The sequence below is a fragment of the Anomalospiza imberbis genome, chromosome 27 (assembly GCF_031753505.1).
Source record: "Anomalospiza imberbis isolate Cuckoo-Finch-1a 21T00152 chromosome 27, ASM3175350v1, whole genome shotgun sequence".
Lineage (NCBI taxonomy): Eukaryota > Metazoa > Chordata > Aves > Passeriformes > Viduidae > Anomalospiza > Anomalospiza imberbis.
Window position 1 is genome coordinate 3,376,239 of NC_089707.1, and position 15,368 is coordinate 3,391,606.

A 15,368-nucleotide genomic window follows, 5' to 3' on the forward strand; every position below is an offset into this window, starting at 1 on the left:
GTATGAATTTTATGTGGGTTTTTTTTTTTTAGTAATATGATAAAGAACTGCAAATATTTTTTCTTATCTCCTCTTACAAAATTCTTTTAACATTTGAAAATATAGCTATTTTTTAAACAACTAAGATAGTAAGTAAAGAAAAATGCAGTAAAATATTCCATAAACTAAGGAGTAATAATGCTGGAAGAAATCTAGCATAATAAATAATCCTTTGTCACACACAAGGTTGAGTCAGGGAACTTGTAACAGCAGATATTAAAAGCTGGTTGAGCAGCCTGTCCCTGACTGTGATCAGCACTAATTCCTCCCATGGAAACAAACAAACAAAAAAATATGGCTAGATGAGGAGTGATGATTTCCTAGTTTCTGGGATTCATCCTTTGTAGCAGTCCACAGTCCTGTATCCATCGCTGCTGTAACCACTTTACTGGAGCATCTGATCCTTTGCTGACCCTGCTTTGTTCCTTTCCTTGATAGCATGTCAGTGCCTGTCTGAAACTGAATTGAAGAAATACTTCTGTCATGTCACTACATTCACCTTTTCTATAAATTATACTGTGTTTTCCTTTGCTTTTCTTTGCTTTCCCTAACCAGAAACCTTCAGAACTCGAAATATATTTTAATTATTGCTCTTGCTATGGTCCTCCTAAGGTTTTTCCTATATCCTTTTCCTATAGACTCTATCAGGTTACTTGACCCCTGTAGGAACTGAGATCTCTGCCCTAACAGAAATGCGACGGGTGAGTAATGGCAGTGTCCAAAGGAATGCACATTTCTAATGCATGCTTTTTGTAACTTCAAAAAAGTTTTTGTTTCTACACCTTTGCCTGTCTCTGCTCTTGAGTTCTGTGCCTCTTGCTCTTGGTGTGGTGATAATGTCACAGCAATGTGAAGTGCCCAGCAGTGTCTGCCAACCTGGTGATGTTCCTTCCTTCAACAACTGGAGATGTATTGATCTGGCAGGAAGTTCTGGGACAGGCAGCTCAGTGCTGTAGAAATTACTCCTGGACTAGTTCTCAGCAGCTGTGAGCAGTAAATACATCTTGGTGTGAGAGCTTTAAGCTTCCTGCTATTTTCAGTTAATTGCAATTTATTTTTTCCGTGTAGTATGTGTTTAGCTGAGCATAAGATAAAATAAACTGTATGCTCTTGTGAGCTTAGTTAAGGGACTCTTATCCTAACCAGTGCAGCAGCTCATTTTAATTTATTTCATAGTCATGTTGGGTGACACGTGGCTGTGATCCTGTCCAGCATTCAGCAGAGGTCTCCCAGCAAATCTGTATCTGGCCTGACAGTATAAAAGTGATTTTTGATTTGAAGAATTAGTCTGTATTGTTGTTGTTATTTGTGATTACTTAATGGCATAATACCAAAAAGTGAGGACTATCCCCCAAAAGTGAGGACTTAATTAAATTATTGAAACTGTATATTCACCTATTGTTTCCACAAAAATGTCACATCTCACTCTGCTGGTCTTGGCTTGTTGGTTGGGTTCTTGTTTGTTTTTTAATATTTAATAAAGCCATGCTTTCTGTGCTGTTATCACAGCAGACACAAAGTGAGTGAAGCAGGCAAACTCTGCATTCTTCTTTTTGAAATGCTATATAAAAGTTGTAGGTCTCCTGGTTTGCCATACTAGCAGTAAGTTCAGTGCTGCAGTTTTTCCTCAGTTGTGGTTTTTTTTTGAGCTTTTTTTTTCAATTGCTTTTTTTTTCCAAAGAGCAATCCTTTTTATAATAACAATATAAAAACAACCAGTTTTGTACCTAATGCTGGCATCTTTTCTTATCTAGAAGGCAGAGGATGCCCTCTGTATCTTCCCTAATCTATGCTTGAATGAATGTAGAAACAACCTAGAGGAAATGGGGTATTATTGCAGAAATTGCCATTGATTTGTGACAGGGCTCTAGAAGACTGGAATTACAATCTGATTTCATTAAGTCCCCTGTAAACTTTACTATTGACTCTAGCAGAACTGAGTTTTATGTTTTGAATTTTAATTCTAGCACAGTCTGCAATTTCCTAGTTGGCATTGTGCCTGTCCTTTCATTGCTGTGTGTTCAACTGTCCTGTCTGTTAAACAGGCATATTAAAAATTGTCCTGTCTCATGGGTAGAATTGTGTGGCATGTTCCTTGCTTGTTACAGAATAATTTGATGTCTCTTATGGAATTTTGCAAATGCAAATAATGAGGATTTTGTATCCCACCTCTGTCCTCAGCCTTTGTTAAAGAAAGAGCTTCTGTTACAACTTGACATTTTAATAGATTGTTTCATTCTTAACAGGATAGTGCAAGTTCTGTTGGATCAGGAGAATTTACAGGGGTGAAGGAGCTGGATGATATTAGTCAAGAAATTGCCCAGCTGCAGAGGTAATAGTTGTGGACTGTTAACAAAGCCGTGGTGTAGAATAACTAAGTCTGTAGTACTGATGTGTCAGTTTATTTTCTCTTAGTCATTTTGTCATTATTTGTTGCTGTAATTGGGGCTGAATTTCCTAGTGGTACCCTACAGGTCTATCAGGTGACTTCAGAAGATGGATGATGGGCACAGATGGCATTTTTCAAAGAATAATTGATACCTATGCACCTTTTCTCCTTTAAAGAATACATGAGAATACAGGCTGGCATTTTTATCTGGTGTTTCCAGAATAATATTTAATTGATTTTTGCGTGTGTGTTGTATTATTTAACTAATCACAAACGCATGTTCTTGTTTATCTGACAGAGAAAAATATTCTCTGGAGCAAGACATCAGGGAAAAGGAAGAATCAATCAGACAGAAAACCAATGAAGTTCAGGTAAAAACCATTTCTCATCAATAGTTTCCATGTTAATCTAAGTAATATGTGGCAATTTAGCATTTTTTCTGTCATTCTATCATTCTTTCTCTCACTTTCTTTGTTGGGATTTTCCTCTAACTGGCAGAAAAAATTATTTTACTGTTCTCCATCAGAAATGTTTTCATCTGATGCTGGCTAGTATAAGCATAGTATATGTGAACAGTTTGAATGTCTTTTTTGTTAATGTTTAGCTAACATGTAATTTAGGAAATCAATGTTTAGAGAGTGTTGGTTTTGACAATTAGGATAACTCAATGCCATGTGCTCTGTGTCACAGTCCCTTTTCTTTGTTGTGAGCAGTGATTTATTTTCTGATGTCTTACACAAGTTCCTGCAGAAACAAAATAGGCCAATGCAAGGTGTAGCATATATGATATAGAAAATATTCTGAATTTTGCTAAGTTGTCTGTGGCTGATGCTTCCTTAAGACAACAGCTAAATATGAGTTACAAGTTGTGGAATTTTCTTCAGGAGCTGCAAAATGATTTAGATAGGGAAACAAGTAACTTGCAAGAGCTGGAGGCTCAAAAACAAGATGCCCAAGACCGCCTGGATGAGATGGACCAGCAGAAAGCCAAACTGAAAGATATGCTGAATGATGTAAGGCAGAAATGCCAGGAAGAAACACAGGTGGTAAGTGGATGTTAATTCTGGACCTGCTCAAGGGTAAAATGCCTTCTGTTGAGGGAAATTCTATTTATTTAATGAATAAACTTTCTTTTTACCATAAATAGCAATTTTTACACAAATACAGATGTCCAAGAAAGGATTTTGCTATTCTTAATACCTTCCCTAAAGGTCATAAAAGAAAAGTTGGACCCGATGATCTCCAGGGGTTCCTTTCTACAGGAATTGTTGTTCTGAGAATATATTAAACATTTATTCAGCCTAGTAGGGCAGTTGAAAATCAGTACTCCTAAGCCATGAGACAGTCCATGGCAGTGGTGCTGGTTTTGATCACTCTGAATGTCATCAGGATTCAGTTTTCAGGTGGATGCAATTGCCAATGGAAATAGGTTGTTACCTTAAGGTAGAAACTTCTGTGTAAGGAAGTCACAGAAGAAAGTGTATAAGGAAGATTATAAGCAACTCTGTAATTTTAACTCTTAAAATGAACATTAAACTAGTTGATAAATGTTTGAATGGGACCAAGTTCTGAAGGTGAACATCTAGGAAACAGCTTTACCTTTATAAGTAGTGGGATATTTCTCTGATTTAAAACAATATTGATAGGTTTTATTGAATGTGCTTTTATCAAGGATTTTGTGAAACAGCAGAAGCAGCATAACTTCATATTAAGTTCTAAATATTTTCCTTAGTAGTTGATAGGTTGCTGTACCACTTTGTATTACTTACTGTAAATTCACCATTTAATAAGCCCCATTTATTCTGAATTTCACTCTGGTTTTTCTACTGTGTTGTTTCAGATTTCATCACTAAAAATGCAGATTCAGTCTCAGGAATCAGATTTAAAATTACAGGAAGATGACCTTAATAGAGCAAAAGCAGAGCTGAATCGCCTCCAGCAAGAAGAGACTCAGCTGGAGCAGAGTATCCAGGCTGGAAAAGTGCAGCTTGAAACAATAATCAAATCTTTAAAATCGACCCAGGAAGAAATAAACCAGGTATTCACTGTGCTTTATACAATTTTTTGCTTCTTGAAATGAGTTGAAAAATTATTTTTCAGAGGAGGAAAAAGTCCCGGTTCATGAAATAAGCCTTTTTGACTGGTGTTTAGTAGGTAAATTCCTGGTTTGAGTCAGGAAGCATTCAATTCCTGTGGGACTAAAATGCCACACTCAGGCCACCAGTGTTTAAGGAGAGTGTAAGAATGACAGACAGTGTTCTTGAGTGTGTAACATGCTAAAGCATTTTTCCTTCTCAGGCAAGAAGTAAACTCTCTCAGCTGCAAGAGAGCCATCAGGAAATGAATAAGAGCATTGAAGAATACAATGAAGCTCTCAATGGGATTCATGGTGGGAGTCTGACAAATTTAGCAGACATGAGTGAAGGCCTTGGGCAGACAGAAAGAAGCAATTATGGAGCTATGGTAAAAAAAAATACTGTTATTTAGTATATTTTACACTAATTAAGCTTCTGACTTGTACCTTATCTGAAGTATTGTTTAGCTGGTATTTGGCACATGGTCTTGTGGATTTGTAACCTGTCACATGGTCAGTCTCAGGACAGAGGAGGGGCTTTATTTCCAGTTTAGTGTTTCATTTTTCTTGCATTTTTCCTTCTCCAATTACTAAGGTGAAACCTTCTTTTGCTGTAAATTTTCCTTTATCATGTATTTCCTTCTTATTTCCAAAGGAAGCTCTACAAATTTCTGCTTTACGTTGAGCTATATTTATTACATATCTCATGCTCCCTTTCCAAAAGGATGGTTCTCTTTTGCTTAAATAATTTCAGCATCATCTTTCTCATTTAATCAGTATTTTTTCCCAGATCTTAAAATCTTCCAAGTTCTTAAACATTTTTTGAGTCAATTTCTTTTGGGTATCTAATGTTGATTTGGGTATTAAATATTCCTCTAAAACACAAGAATTTTCTTTTGTTTTTTAACCCTATTTCTTGTCTTAAATATGACAAGATAGAAGTTGCATACTTGCTTGATTCTGCTTGCACATCTATGTGGCCCTTCCTCATTACGGAAACATGTTTACTGTTGTAAGCACAGTATTTGCTATGGGTTTAATATGAAGTTGAATATATAATGTGTTAATAAATATTTGCCAGGCATTGCTTCCTTTATGCAGTACTTCACACTTGCTCTGTAAAAACAAACTGCTCAAAAGAAGAACAGTGTAGATAAAAAAGAGCAGTGCATTGAGAAACATGTACTAAAGTACTTTAGTGCTTAGTTTCTGTGCTTGCATGGCTTGCATAAATATATTAAATTTCCAGTGAAAACTTCCAGATGTTTTCTTGCAAAACATAGGAGCCACTTACTGGCAGAAAATATCAGTCTATGTTCATAGCAATTTTTTTAAACCATTGTGCCACTTTCCTGTTTCTCAATTCTTCCTTCCTCTTCCTTCTATCCCCACCTCCCTCCCTGTGTTCTGAAAACTATTAATTAGGATGTTTTCATTTGCATCTTGTAAAGGGATGAAAGAAATGCTGTCTCTTTCTGGTGTTGGGGGCAGTGTAAGTGGGTAGTTGTTTCCTTTTGCTGGGATGGAAGGGCTCTCATTGTCCCTGGAATTCTGCTGTGCAGATGCTGTCTGCACTTGGGGTTTCATCAGAGACCTTCAAACAAGACCCAAGCCAGGGGTATCATGAAAATGATTGTCATGAAGGGGTTTCATAACTTCAGTTTGCTGCTTGTTCATGCAGGGTATTTTCTGCAACTTGACAAATGTAGATTTGGCCTCTGCTGGGAAAACTCTGTCATCAAAATGTTGGGGTGACTCGTCCTGCATGAAGTGCTTTATCATGGGAAATCAGTGTTTGGAGCTTTAAGCTCAAAGATGAGTTAACAAGAAGCAATCTAGTATCTGACTACTCAGTAGTAATTTGTTGTATTTGCAGTCCACAGATTATTTTTATATCCTTTCCTTTTAAAGAAGTATCTTACGTGAAGCTGAGCTCTAATGGGGGGGAGAATTTTTTGATAGTGTGATGTTCGGGGTTGGTTTACTTTTGTTATTTAAGTGTTTGAGAGTTGAATATATTAATATGGGCAACAGTTAAACACTGAATTGCTAGATGTACTGTTATCTTTTGGTGTTCTGTGTAGCCTTGGGGTACACATTTCCTTCTGCTGTGTAATTACTTCTACTTAGAAGTCACATATTCAGAAAGTTCTTTAGGAAGTAATTTTAAAGACTGTTAAACAGGAACCAAGATAGCATACAATTTCTGCTAAATGGGTAACTGGGCATTTTTATTTTTATCATGACAAGCTCCTCTGATGTTTCTCCTCTTAATTTTTAGGATGATCCATTTAAGAATAAAGCCTTGATGTTTACCAATAATACACAAGAATTGCATACAGACCCATTCCAGTCAGAAGATCCTTTCAAATCTGATCCATTTAAGGGAGCAGACCCCTTCAAAGGCAGTAAGTGACAAATGCTTATCTAGGACCTTGAAGATCAGTTGTTGAGTAAATTATATTTTCACAAACTTTTATCATCTTACTAAATAGTAGATAAAAGAAATTGTTTTTCTCTTCTGCATAGGTGACCCATTCCAGCATGATCCTTTTGCAGAACAACCACCTGCTCCAGCAGGTAATAGCCCTTTTTAATGACAGGACAGATGTGGCATAAACAATTTGTAGCCAAACACAAAGATCTACAAACACAAAGGAAGCTTAAAGGTTTCCTTGGCTTCAGAATTTTGTTTTGCATGTGGGAACATAGAAACCCAATAGGGTGTGTATTCAGAATCAATGTGTTTAATGAGGAGTGTGGAACTACTTATGAAGCCTGAAAGCTTCATATAAACCCGTACTTGCTCAAACTTAGTAAATACCCCCTGTAGAGATGTCTCTGGAAGTCTGTCAGATTTATCAAAACAGTGTGTTTGTGTAAGAAAAATTGTATCAGTGAGTGTGAGGTCAAATATAGGAAGTTCTTTAATAGACACACTAGTGCTACATTCTATTTACCTTTTCATGCTCCTTCTAGATCCCTTTGGAGGAGATCCATTTAAGGAAAGTGACCCATTTCGTAGTACTGCCCCAGAGGATTTCTTCAAGAAACAGGTGAAGAGTGACCCATTTACCTCAGATCCATTCACAAAAACCCCCACTTTACCCTCAAAGGTCAGTAATTTTTAAATCTACACTTAATAGATTTCTTTACTATTGACAGGCTTATTGTCTGAAAGCTAAAAGGAGTGAAATAACACAAAATAATTTTTTCCTAACTGATGAAATATCATTAATTGTATTCTTAAAATGTAAGTATGGATTGCTTAGGCAATCAGCAGTGTTCTCTCTGGTTCCATGATAATGAGATACATTCACCGTGAAGGTACTTTTAGGTGGATATTTTTTCTCTCTGTTGGGAATTTCAAACCAGCAGCACCCACTCATTCCCACCATTCCCTCCATCCCATAGATTTCTTCAGTCACATAGTGAAAGGGATGGAGGAGCTGCTCTGGCTAAAGGATTCCTGAGCCCTCAGCAGACCCTGGAGCCAGCACAGTGGAGGGACTGCACAGAACGTGCTTGTTACAGCCATAGTTGCAGTTCTGAGCTGTCCTGATATACATGTGTGTGCTTGTCTGGGGGGGAGTATGAATTTCCTGGTCTTGTTTTTATTAGTATTTCCCTCATTCTTATGCAGTTCATTGAGTGTTGCTACCCAAGACCAGATTCAGTCTGTGGGAAGTTAATTTGTCTTGCAGTATAGGGTTGTACTTAAATAAAAGCTGACTTGTCAAACTGAAGAGCAGCTCTAAAACCATCTGTTTAAAAAGAAGCAGTATACAGACTCTGTAAAATAATAATTATATAAATGCATGACCCGAATATTCTGTCTGTTGCTTAAAGACTAAACACTTTTGGGTGTATTTTCATATTTTGCCCTGGTAACTAATGTTGCATATATTTCAGTGGGATGTTTTTCTCACTTGTAGGTACCTGGTGTTGTGTTTAAGGCTATCAATAGCCAAATGCACTACTAATATAAATTCCATATAATCAGTTGATTTTATCCTACTCTGTCCACTGAAAAGAATGGTCTGAAACTATTTGTCTTAAAGCAAGAGATTTTGATAGGCATAAAATGGTAAGTGCACAATCCAGCAGAAAAATAATGATGTATTTCTGTTCTTATTTAGCCTGACCCTTTTGAAAGCACTGATCCTTTTACGTCTTCCAGTATCTCTTCAAAAGGTCCAGGTAAGAAGTAAACATTTTCACGTGAAGATGAATAATGAGGTATCTTTTTATGAGAAAAGAATCAAATATAAGAGTTGAGAATAAAGAGTCTGGTGAACCATTGGCAACAAGCAGCATGGTCTTGTTGCAGTTCATGAAGGCTGTCTGTGTGGCACTATGTATGTCACGTTTTTCTTCTCATATTTTCCCTCCAAACAACTGGCAGAAAACCTATTGTTTTATGGAATTCTCTTTGAACATCTCATGGCAGGTCAAAATGCAGGTGTTTTTTAATCACCTGCCTAGTTTTGTGCTTCATTGGCACCACCAAGCATTCCTTGTAATTCTTAAGTGTTATTCAAAATAACTTTTTTTTTTCTGCTTATCTGTTCCAGATCCATTTGGAACACTGGATCCATTTGGAAGTGGTGCTTTCAGTGGTGGTGAGGGGTTTGCAGACTTCAGTCAGATGTCAAAGGTAAAGGTTAAAAGGAAAGCAACTGTCCTTTTAAAAATATATGTAGAGACACTTTTTTAAAAGAGTGTGATATGATTGTAATTTTTCAGCTGACAATCTAGTTTTGTTCATTTTTTTCCAATCAGCCTCGCCAGCTATATAGCAAAGAATTTTCCAGCCCTGTCAGATATGGCAAAGTCTTACTAAGACTGGTAGATTCAGTAGGGACAAATAGACTTTTCACAAATATTTTCAAGAACCTGATCAAGAAAATAAATTAACTTGTAGTTTTAACTTGTAAGAAGAGATAGTTGTTGCAGATATTAATGTATTTCAGTATCCAGCCTTTGTCTAAGTCCTGGAATTTGCTTTTTGGTTACTTCATAGTAAGTATCCTGACTTGTTTCTAAACTTACCATAAAATCATTAAGGTTGGATATTAATTAATTAAGGATAAGGCCTCTACGATTGAGTCCAACTATTAACAAAATACTGTGCTACTAAATATGTAACCTAACCTTACTTCACTCTGAACAGTCAATCAGTCTCTCCCATGTTTTAAATGTGCAATTTCTGTTCATTTTAAATAGCAGATGAAGGAAAAGGTTCAGGACACACATGAAAAAAATGGATAATTGGAAAGGTCTTGGTCTGCTTTCCTGAGGTGGAGTTTGGAATTTACAGTTAACATCAGTGCCCAACTCCTTACATTAGTTCTGCAGTAACACTTGAACACTGTGGAGTAAATGTTAAAAATAAAATAGGTTATCATTTCACTTTGACTAATTATATTTCTTGGTGGTTTTTTCCCTCCCCTAACTTTTACTATTTTGAGGAGGGTTTTAGCTCTCCACTAGATGGCAACAGCCTTTACCAATAGACATGGCTGGCTTGAGGCAGAAATTTTAGCAAAGGTTTGACTGCAATTTTTACCTTTGCTCACAAAATTCCTCTTTCTTCATTTCACAATGATAAATTTCCCTGCATGGCATAATACTTATGTGCTTCTTAATCAATAAGAGAGTCCTTTAGAAAAACTGTCTGAATATAGGAAGATTTAAACACATGCTTTTGGATATTCCCTAAGGTTTTGACTAAAAAGTCAAATACCTATGTGTAACTTCAGAAAAGTTTGGAATAAAGTTATCCCGTCTGCAGTGTTTTTCCGGGTTCTGTCATGGTTCTGTTTATTAGAGTGAAGGTCAGGCTGTGGTGTGACTGTTCATTACCAAATAGTAAAAAGTAAACTTTTACTTCCTTTTATTTCCTCATCAGCTTTTTTGCTAGGACTAAAAGTTCTGGAAGTACTTAAATGATTAAATCATAAGGTCTTTAGAATGTTAATGGAATCTTAACCCCTCTGTCATTGGGCATGAGCCTCCTACACCAGTGACAATTCTGTACATCTGCCCTCAGGTTTTGAAGTTAATGCTTTTACTTGACTTAACCTGTAGCTTCATGAAACCACAAGTGTTCTCCAGCGTGCTTACATCCCTTTTCTTTTCTTTTTTCTCATGTAGTCAGTAGCTTCAGACCCCTTTGCCTCCTCTTTTGGAGGGGCAGGATTCACAGATGACCCTTTCAAAAGCAAATCAGACACACCAGCATTACCACCCAAGAAAAATGTCCCTCCACGACCCAAGCCACCCAGTGGTAAGGAGGTTTTCTTCTTTTAAAAGCTGCTTCTTTCAATTTACAGTGTATTGCTGGATGTAAGAACAAGTTGACAGTCTACTGTCTATCTTATATTTCAACCATGGAGGAAGATGTGAAGTTATTGGTAAAATGACAAAATTATCAGTAAACCAGACTGAAACTCTTCAAAGTGGAAAACAGATGATGAGAGAGTGCTATTACAGATCTGTAAAATCACATGTGGCAGGAAAAAACAGGAGGAAAAAACCTGTATTTTCTAAGTGGGCAACACATAAGATTAGTAAATGGCATCTTTAAAATAAAGAGGTTTGTTTTTATATGGAAATCTAAATTCGGGATTTATTTCTATGTTTGCCAGAGAATATGGTGAATGCAAAAAAGTTTAAATAGTCTTAAAAAACCTCTAGATAATTCTCAGAAGAAACAGAGGCAATGGGGTGTCCCAAAAGCCAAAACACTGGCTCTAGCTTCTTTGTAGCTGAGTAGCAGGGCAGTATGACTGTGGCTGCAGCCTTGTCTTGTTTTGATGTTCTTCCTGAGGCTTCTGCCACTAGGTACTAACAGGGTACACTGTTAGACCTGTCCTGATCTGTCTGTCCAGGTAGGATCATTCTTGCATTTGCACATTAAACAGAAGACACTTTCTGAGTATGTATGGCTTTGTTCCTGCTTCAAGTCTGTTATTTATGGAAATCTGGGAGATATAAAAATCTCATGAATTGAAAATAAGATCTCTCTTAGTGGAGCTTCAATTTCTCTTCTCCCTGCAGTTGTTTTCAAGATATTCAGCTACCAGTGAAACTGTTTAAAGAACTGAAGCCATGTAGTTTCAAGTCTCCTTTTAACAACAATGGTAGAGTTCATTTGATACCAAGAGGGAACTTTCAGTTGGCTCAAAAAAAACAAGAGAAGCTAGATGCTGCTTGTGGATAGACACAGAATTTTGCATTAAACACATTGATCATAATGTATTTATATATCCACAGACTGTATTAGGAAGCATAGTACAAAGAGAACAGATCCATCATTAATGTCTCCTGCAGTGTGTGGATTCTCTGCCTTTCTGCTGGTGCATTTTGGAGCAGAGCAGGTAGCCTGTTTGTGACAGGTATTGTTGATCTGGCTGGTTTTGCAAACCAGTTATTCTACAACAAACTCCTTGGATAATGTGAAAAGTGCTTACTTATTACCAGGGTATCCTTAATGTCGTTACCTATCCCATAAATGGATCCAAGATATGAAAGATACCATTTCACACAGTAGACTTATAAGCAGACCATTGCAGCAGCATTACTTTGTTCCTATTGCTGTGATTTTATTGCTTAAAGAGATGATGGTGCACCCTAAAACCCTGAAAGCAACAAATGAGAGGTTTTTGGTAGGTGAGTAGAGATGCAAACTTGTCAGGAAATGCTCTAGGATTGTGGAAAAGCCCTTGAAGAAGTTTGTTCCATGCTTGCTTTGTGTATTTTCTAGTACTGAGGTACTAAAGAGTTTTCAGTAATTAAAAAAAACCCCACATAATATGTCATGTAGACAAATATCAATCACTAGGACAGACATGAATAAAAGGAGAAATAGAAAGCTGAAGGGAATCTTATTTGACATTTTGAATGATGTTATTTTTCTTTATTTGGTTTTCAAGAAAAGAATGCAAGTGGCCCTCTTTCAAAAGAAAAAGTCGACATAAAATATTTTAGAGTTAATGGGGCCTATATAAAGCTGGATGATTCAAATAAAAACTAGATATACCCTTGTAATATCTTATATGTGGTTTCTTTCTATTTCTTGTTAGAAACATGATTACTCTTAGCAAATGCAGTGTAATAGTAGCAGGAAAGGTGAGTACTGACTTACCTACTTAAGGGTTTTTGGATTTCTGTGTTCTCATTCCCTCTTTTGTACAGTTTGAGGAATTTGAGGAATATACAGCTGTATTAATATGTTTTTAATTTAGACATGTGCACTCAGCCTTTAATCAGTGGGTTAAAAATGGTTTAAGTGTTTCTCTTCCCCCCCCTTTAGGGAGATAAAATATTTGTGAGGTTCCGCTGCTCTACCAAAAGCAAATGTTGTTATGATAAAATAGGCTAAGGAGGAAACAACAGGGTTTTTTTTAAAGCAAATGAGCCTCGTGTGTTTATGCAGTTCTACTCCTCCCTTCCTTCCACAACTAAGGCAATCTTCAGTGGTTACTTAAAGCATGAGAAATTATATAGTAATATAGTGTGATTGTAGCAAGAGATACAGACATAAAATGTATGTTAGAATGGGCTCAGCAACCAAACAACAGAAAGATGCTTCCGTTGTTTCTTACCTTTCTTATTGGTCTCTTTAATTAAAAAACAAGTAAATGATAAAGATCTTGCTGAAGGATGAATAAATGCTAATTATTACCAGACAAACCTGTAATTTGCCTTTCTGTTCCATGCTCGTACTCTTTTTAGTAAAACTGTTCTTTCTGTTGGGAGGGTATTTCATATTGAAAAACACTTTTGTGGTTTGATTGCATTTTGGTAGGCAGGTGCAAAAAGCTCTGAAAGGAAACATTACTTGTCCTCATACCTCTGCAGTCAAGTAGAAAATAGAAATACTTTTGCAGAGCATTGGAAGCTGTCTGATTTCCCAGGCAGTTGATGGTGGAAACTAAACAGGATCCACCAGGGATTGTTCCTGATTAGCCCTGATTTGGTGCTTTTCTTTACGTGAAGCTTTTGCATGTGACATGCAGACATTGTCTGATATCCCGTTGAGGGATTGCACAATATCCTGGACCAAAGTGTGCCACAGTTCTCACCTTGCCCATGCGTCTCTCTTTTGTTCAGATGAATGAGGAGTTTGGCATCAAGACTCATTCCTTCATGAAAACAAAGAGCAAACCCTTGGAGCTGAGCACAGGATCAGGGAAACACTTAAAATCATGGCATGTCCTGAGTTGGAAGGGATCTATAAGGATCATGGAGCCAAATTGCTGGCCCTGCACAGGATACCCCAACAATCTCACCCCCTGAAGGGCTGAAAACATTGTCCAAGCACTTCTTGAGCTCTGCCCTGGGGAGCCTGGGCAGTGCCAGCACCCTCGGGGGGAAGAACCTTTCCCTGAGCTCCATGCCAAGCCCTGGCCCAGCTCCAGCCCTTCCTGGGCTCCTGTCCCTGTCCCAGAGCAGAGCTCAGCCCCTGCCCCTCTGCCTCCCCTCGGGAGGAGCTGCAGCCCCCGAGGAGCCTCCCCTCAGTCTCCTGTGCTGCAGCTGAATGAGCCAAGTGCCCTCAGCCGCTCCTCAGACCCTTCCCAGCTCCGTGTCCCTCCTTGGGACACTCTCCAACAGCTTTGGATCCTTCTGACCTTGTGGTGCCCAAAGTGCCCCCAGCACTGGAGGTGAGGCTGCCCCAGTGCAGAGCAGAGTGGGACAATCCCTCCCTTGCCAGGCTGGTCATACCAGACCTGGTGTCCTCCAGAACATGGTGACACTTTGAGCTGCTAGGGCACACTGGTGACTCAGATCCAACTTGCCACCAACCAAGGACTCCCAGGTCCCTTTCCATATGGCTGGTCCACAGCCTCTTGTTCCCCAGTCCGTCCATGCTTCCAGGGCTGCCCTGGCACAGGGGCAGGATCTGGCACTTGACGTGTTAAGTTGGGGATTGCCCAGCCCTTTCCTTTGTCAAGATCTCTGTGCAGCACATCTCTGCCTTCAAGGGAGTCAACAGCTCCTCCCAAGTGCATGTCATCACCAAACTTACTTAAGTCTGCCTTCCAGTCCCACATCCAAATCCTTCATGGGGAAGTTGTAGAGCACAGGTCCTGAAACGGAGCCTTTTGGACACAACTTCTGTTTACCATATAGTGAATGGTCAGAGCAAAAGGCCTGCAGATGTACCTGGAAAGACCTCTAAAAAGAGTTAGTGGTTCAGGGAAGCTGCTCTCATATCCAGGTTCTGGACATAGTCTTTGCACAGCGTGTAGAGAAACTTCTCTGCTGCTGCTGGGGTTGTCAGTAGCAGGATTGCAGTGGGTCATCAGGTCTGGTCCTACACATCCTGACCTGTTCTGCTTGTAAAGTGAAAATGGGTTGGTTGTTTTGGTTTTAGTTGATATTTGGGTTTTTTCACAGCTGGAACATTGAGGAACAGCTGTGATCTGAGGGTATTAGCAGATAGTTCAGTTCACAGCTTTCTCTGGTTGGTACTATCAGGCAGGGATAGGTAAACCCTTATTGTGTGGCATGGATTAGGCACCCTTCAGATCCATATCTTTCCCTTCTTGAATACGAAGATTAAGAGAGGGTGTGGCAATCACAAGATTATTTAATTAGATTAGTATTTTAGGGAAAATCTCAGCTTTATGCTAGTTTTGTTCATCATAAATAATTTTCTTTGTTTCTTACTCTATTGTTGACCAGTCTGTCAAGATCTTTTAGATGTTTCAAAGGCCAAATCTGATCCTTGCTTGGTCCAAGAGAAATCTCATGCTTCTTTTTATGGTAAAATACTCTATTGAGTATTTATTCAGTGTAACTTTTTGGAGGTTAAGTGCAGAATCTTTAAAGAGAATTGGAGGAAGGTTAATAACTCAG

At 38.2% G+C, this 15,368-nt stretch overlaps 1 protein-coding gene across 6 annotated transcripts in view; it reads left to right on the top strand.

The window, feature by feature from the left end:
• EPS15L1 (epidermal growth factor receptor pathway substrate 15 like 1) overlaps positions 1–15,368 on the top strand; it is a 48,497-nt gene that overhangs the window by 12,767 nt on the left and 20,362 nt on the right. For 4 of the 6 annotated variants that reach the window (XM_068174059.1, XM_068174058.1, XM_068174063.1 and 1 more), the window contains exons 12-23: positions 678–740; positions 2,286–2,371; positions 2,727–2,799; positions 3,313–3,474; positions 4,269–4,466; positions 4,727–4,891; positions 6,784–6,910; positions 7,032–7,082; positions 7,482–7,618; positions 8,642–8,702; positions 9,077–9,159; positions 10,659–10,791. In XM_068174059.1, coding sequence (XP_068030160.1) covers positions 678–740; positions 2,286–2,371; positions 2,727–2,799; positions 3,313–3,474; positions 4,269–4,466; positions 4,727–4,891; positions 6,784–6,910; positions 7,032–7,082; positions 7,482–7,618; positions 8,642–8,702; positions 9,077–9,159; positions 10,659–10,791 — 1,339 coding nt within the window. The remainder of the gene's footprint in view (positions 1–677; positions 741–2,285; positions 2,372–2,726; positions 2,800–3,312; positions 3,475–4,268; positions 4,467–4,726; positions 4,892–6,783; positions 6,911–7,031; positions 7,083–7,481; positions 7,619–8,641; positions 8,703–9,076; positions 9,160–10,658; positions 10,792–15,368) is intronic. The other 2 variants (XM_068174060.1, XM_068174061.1) reach the window with 2 other exon arrangements.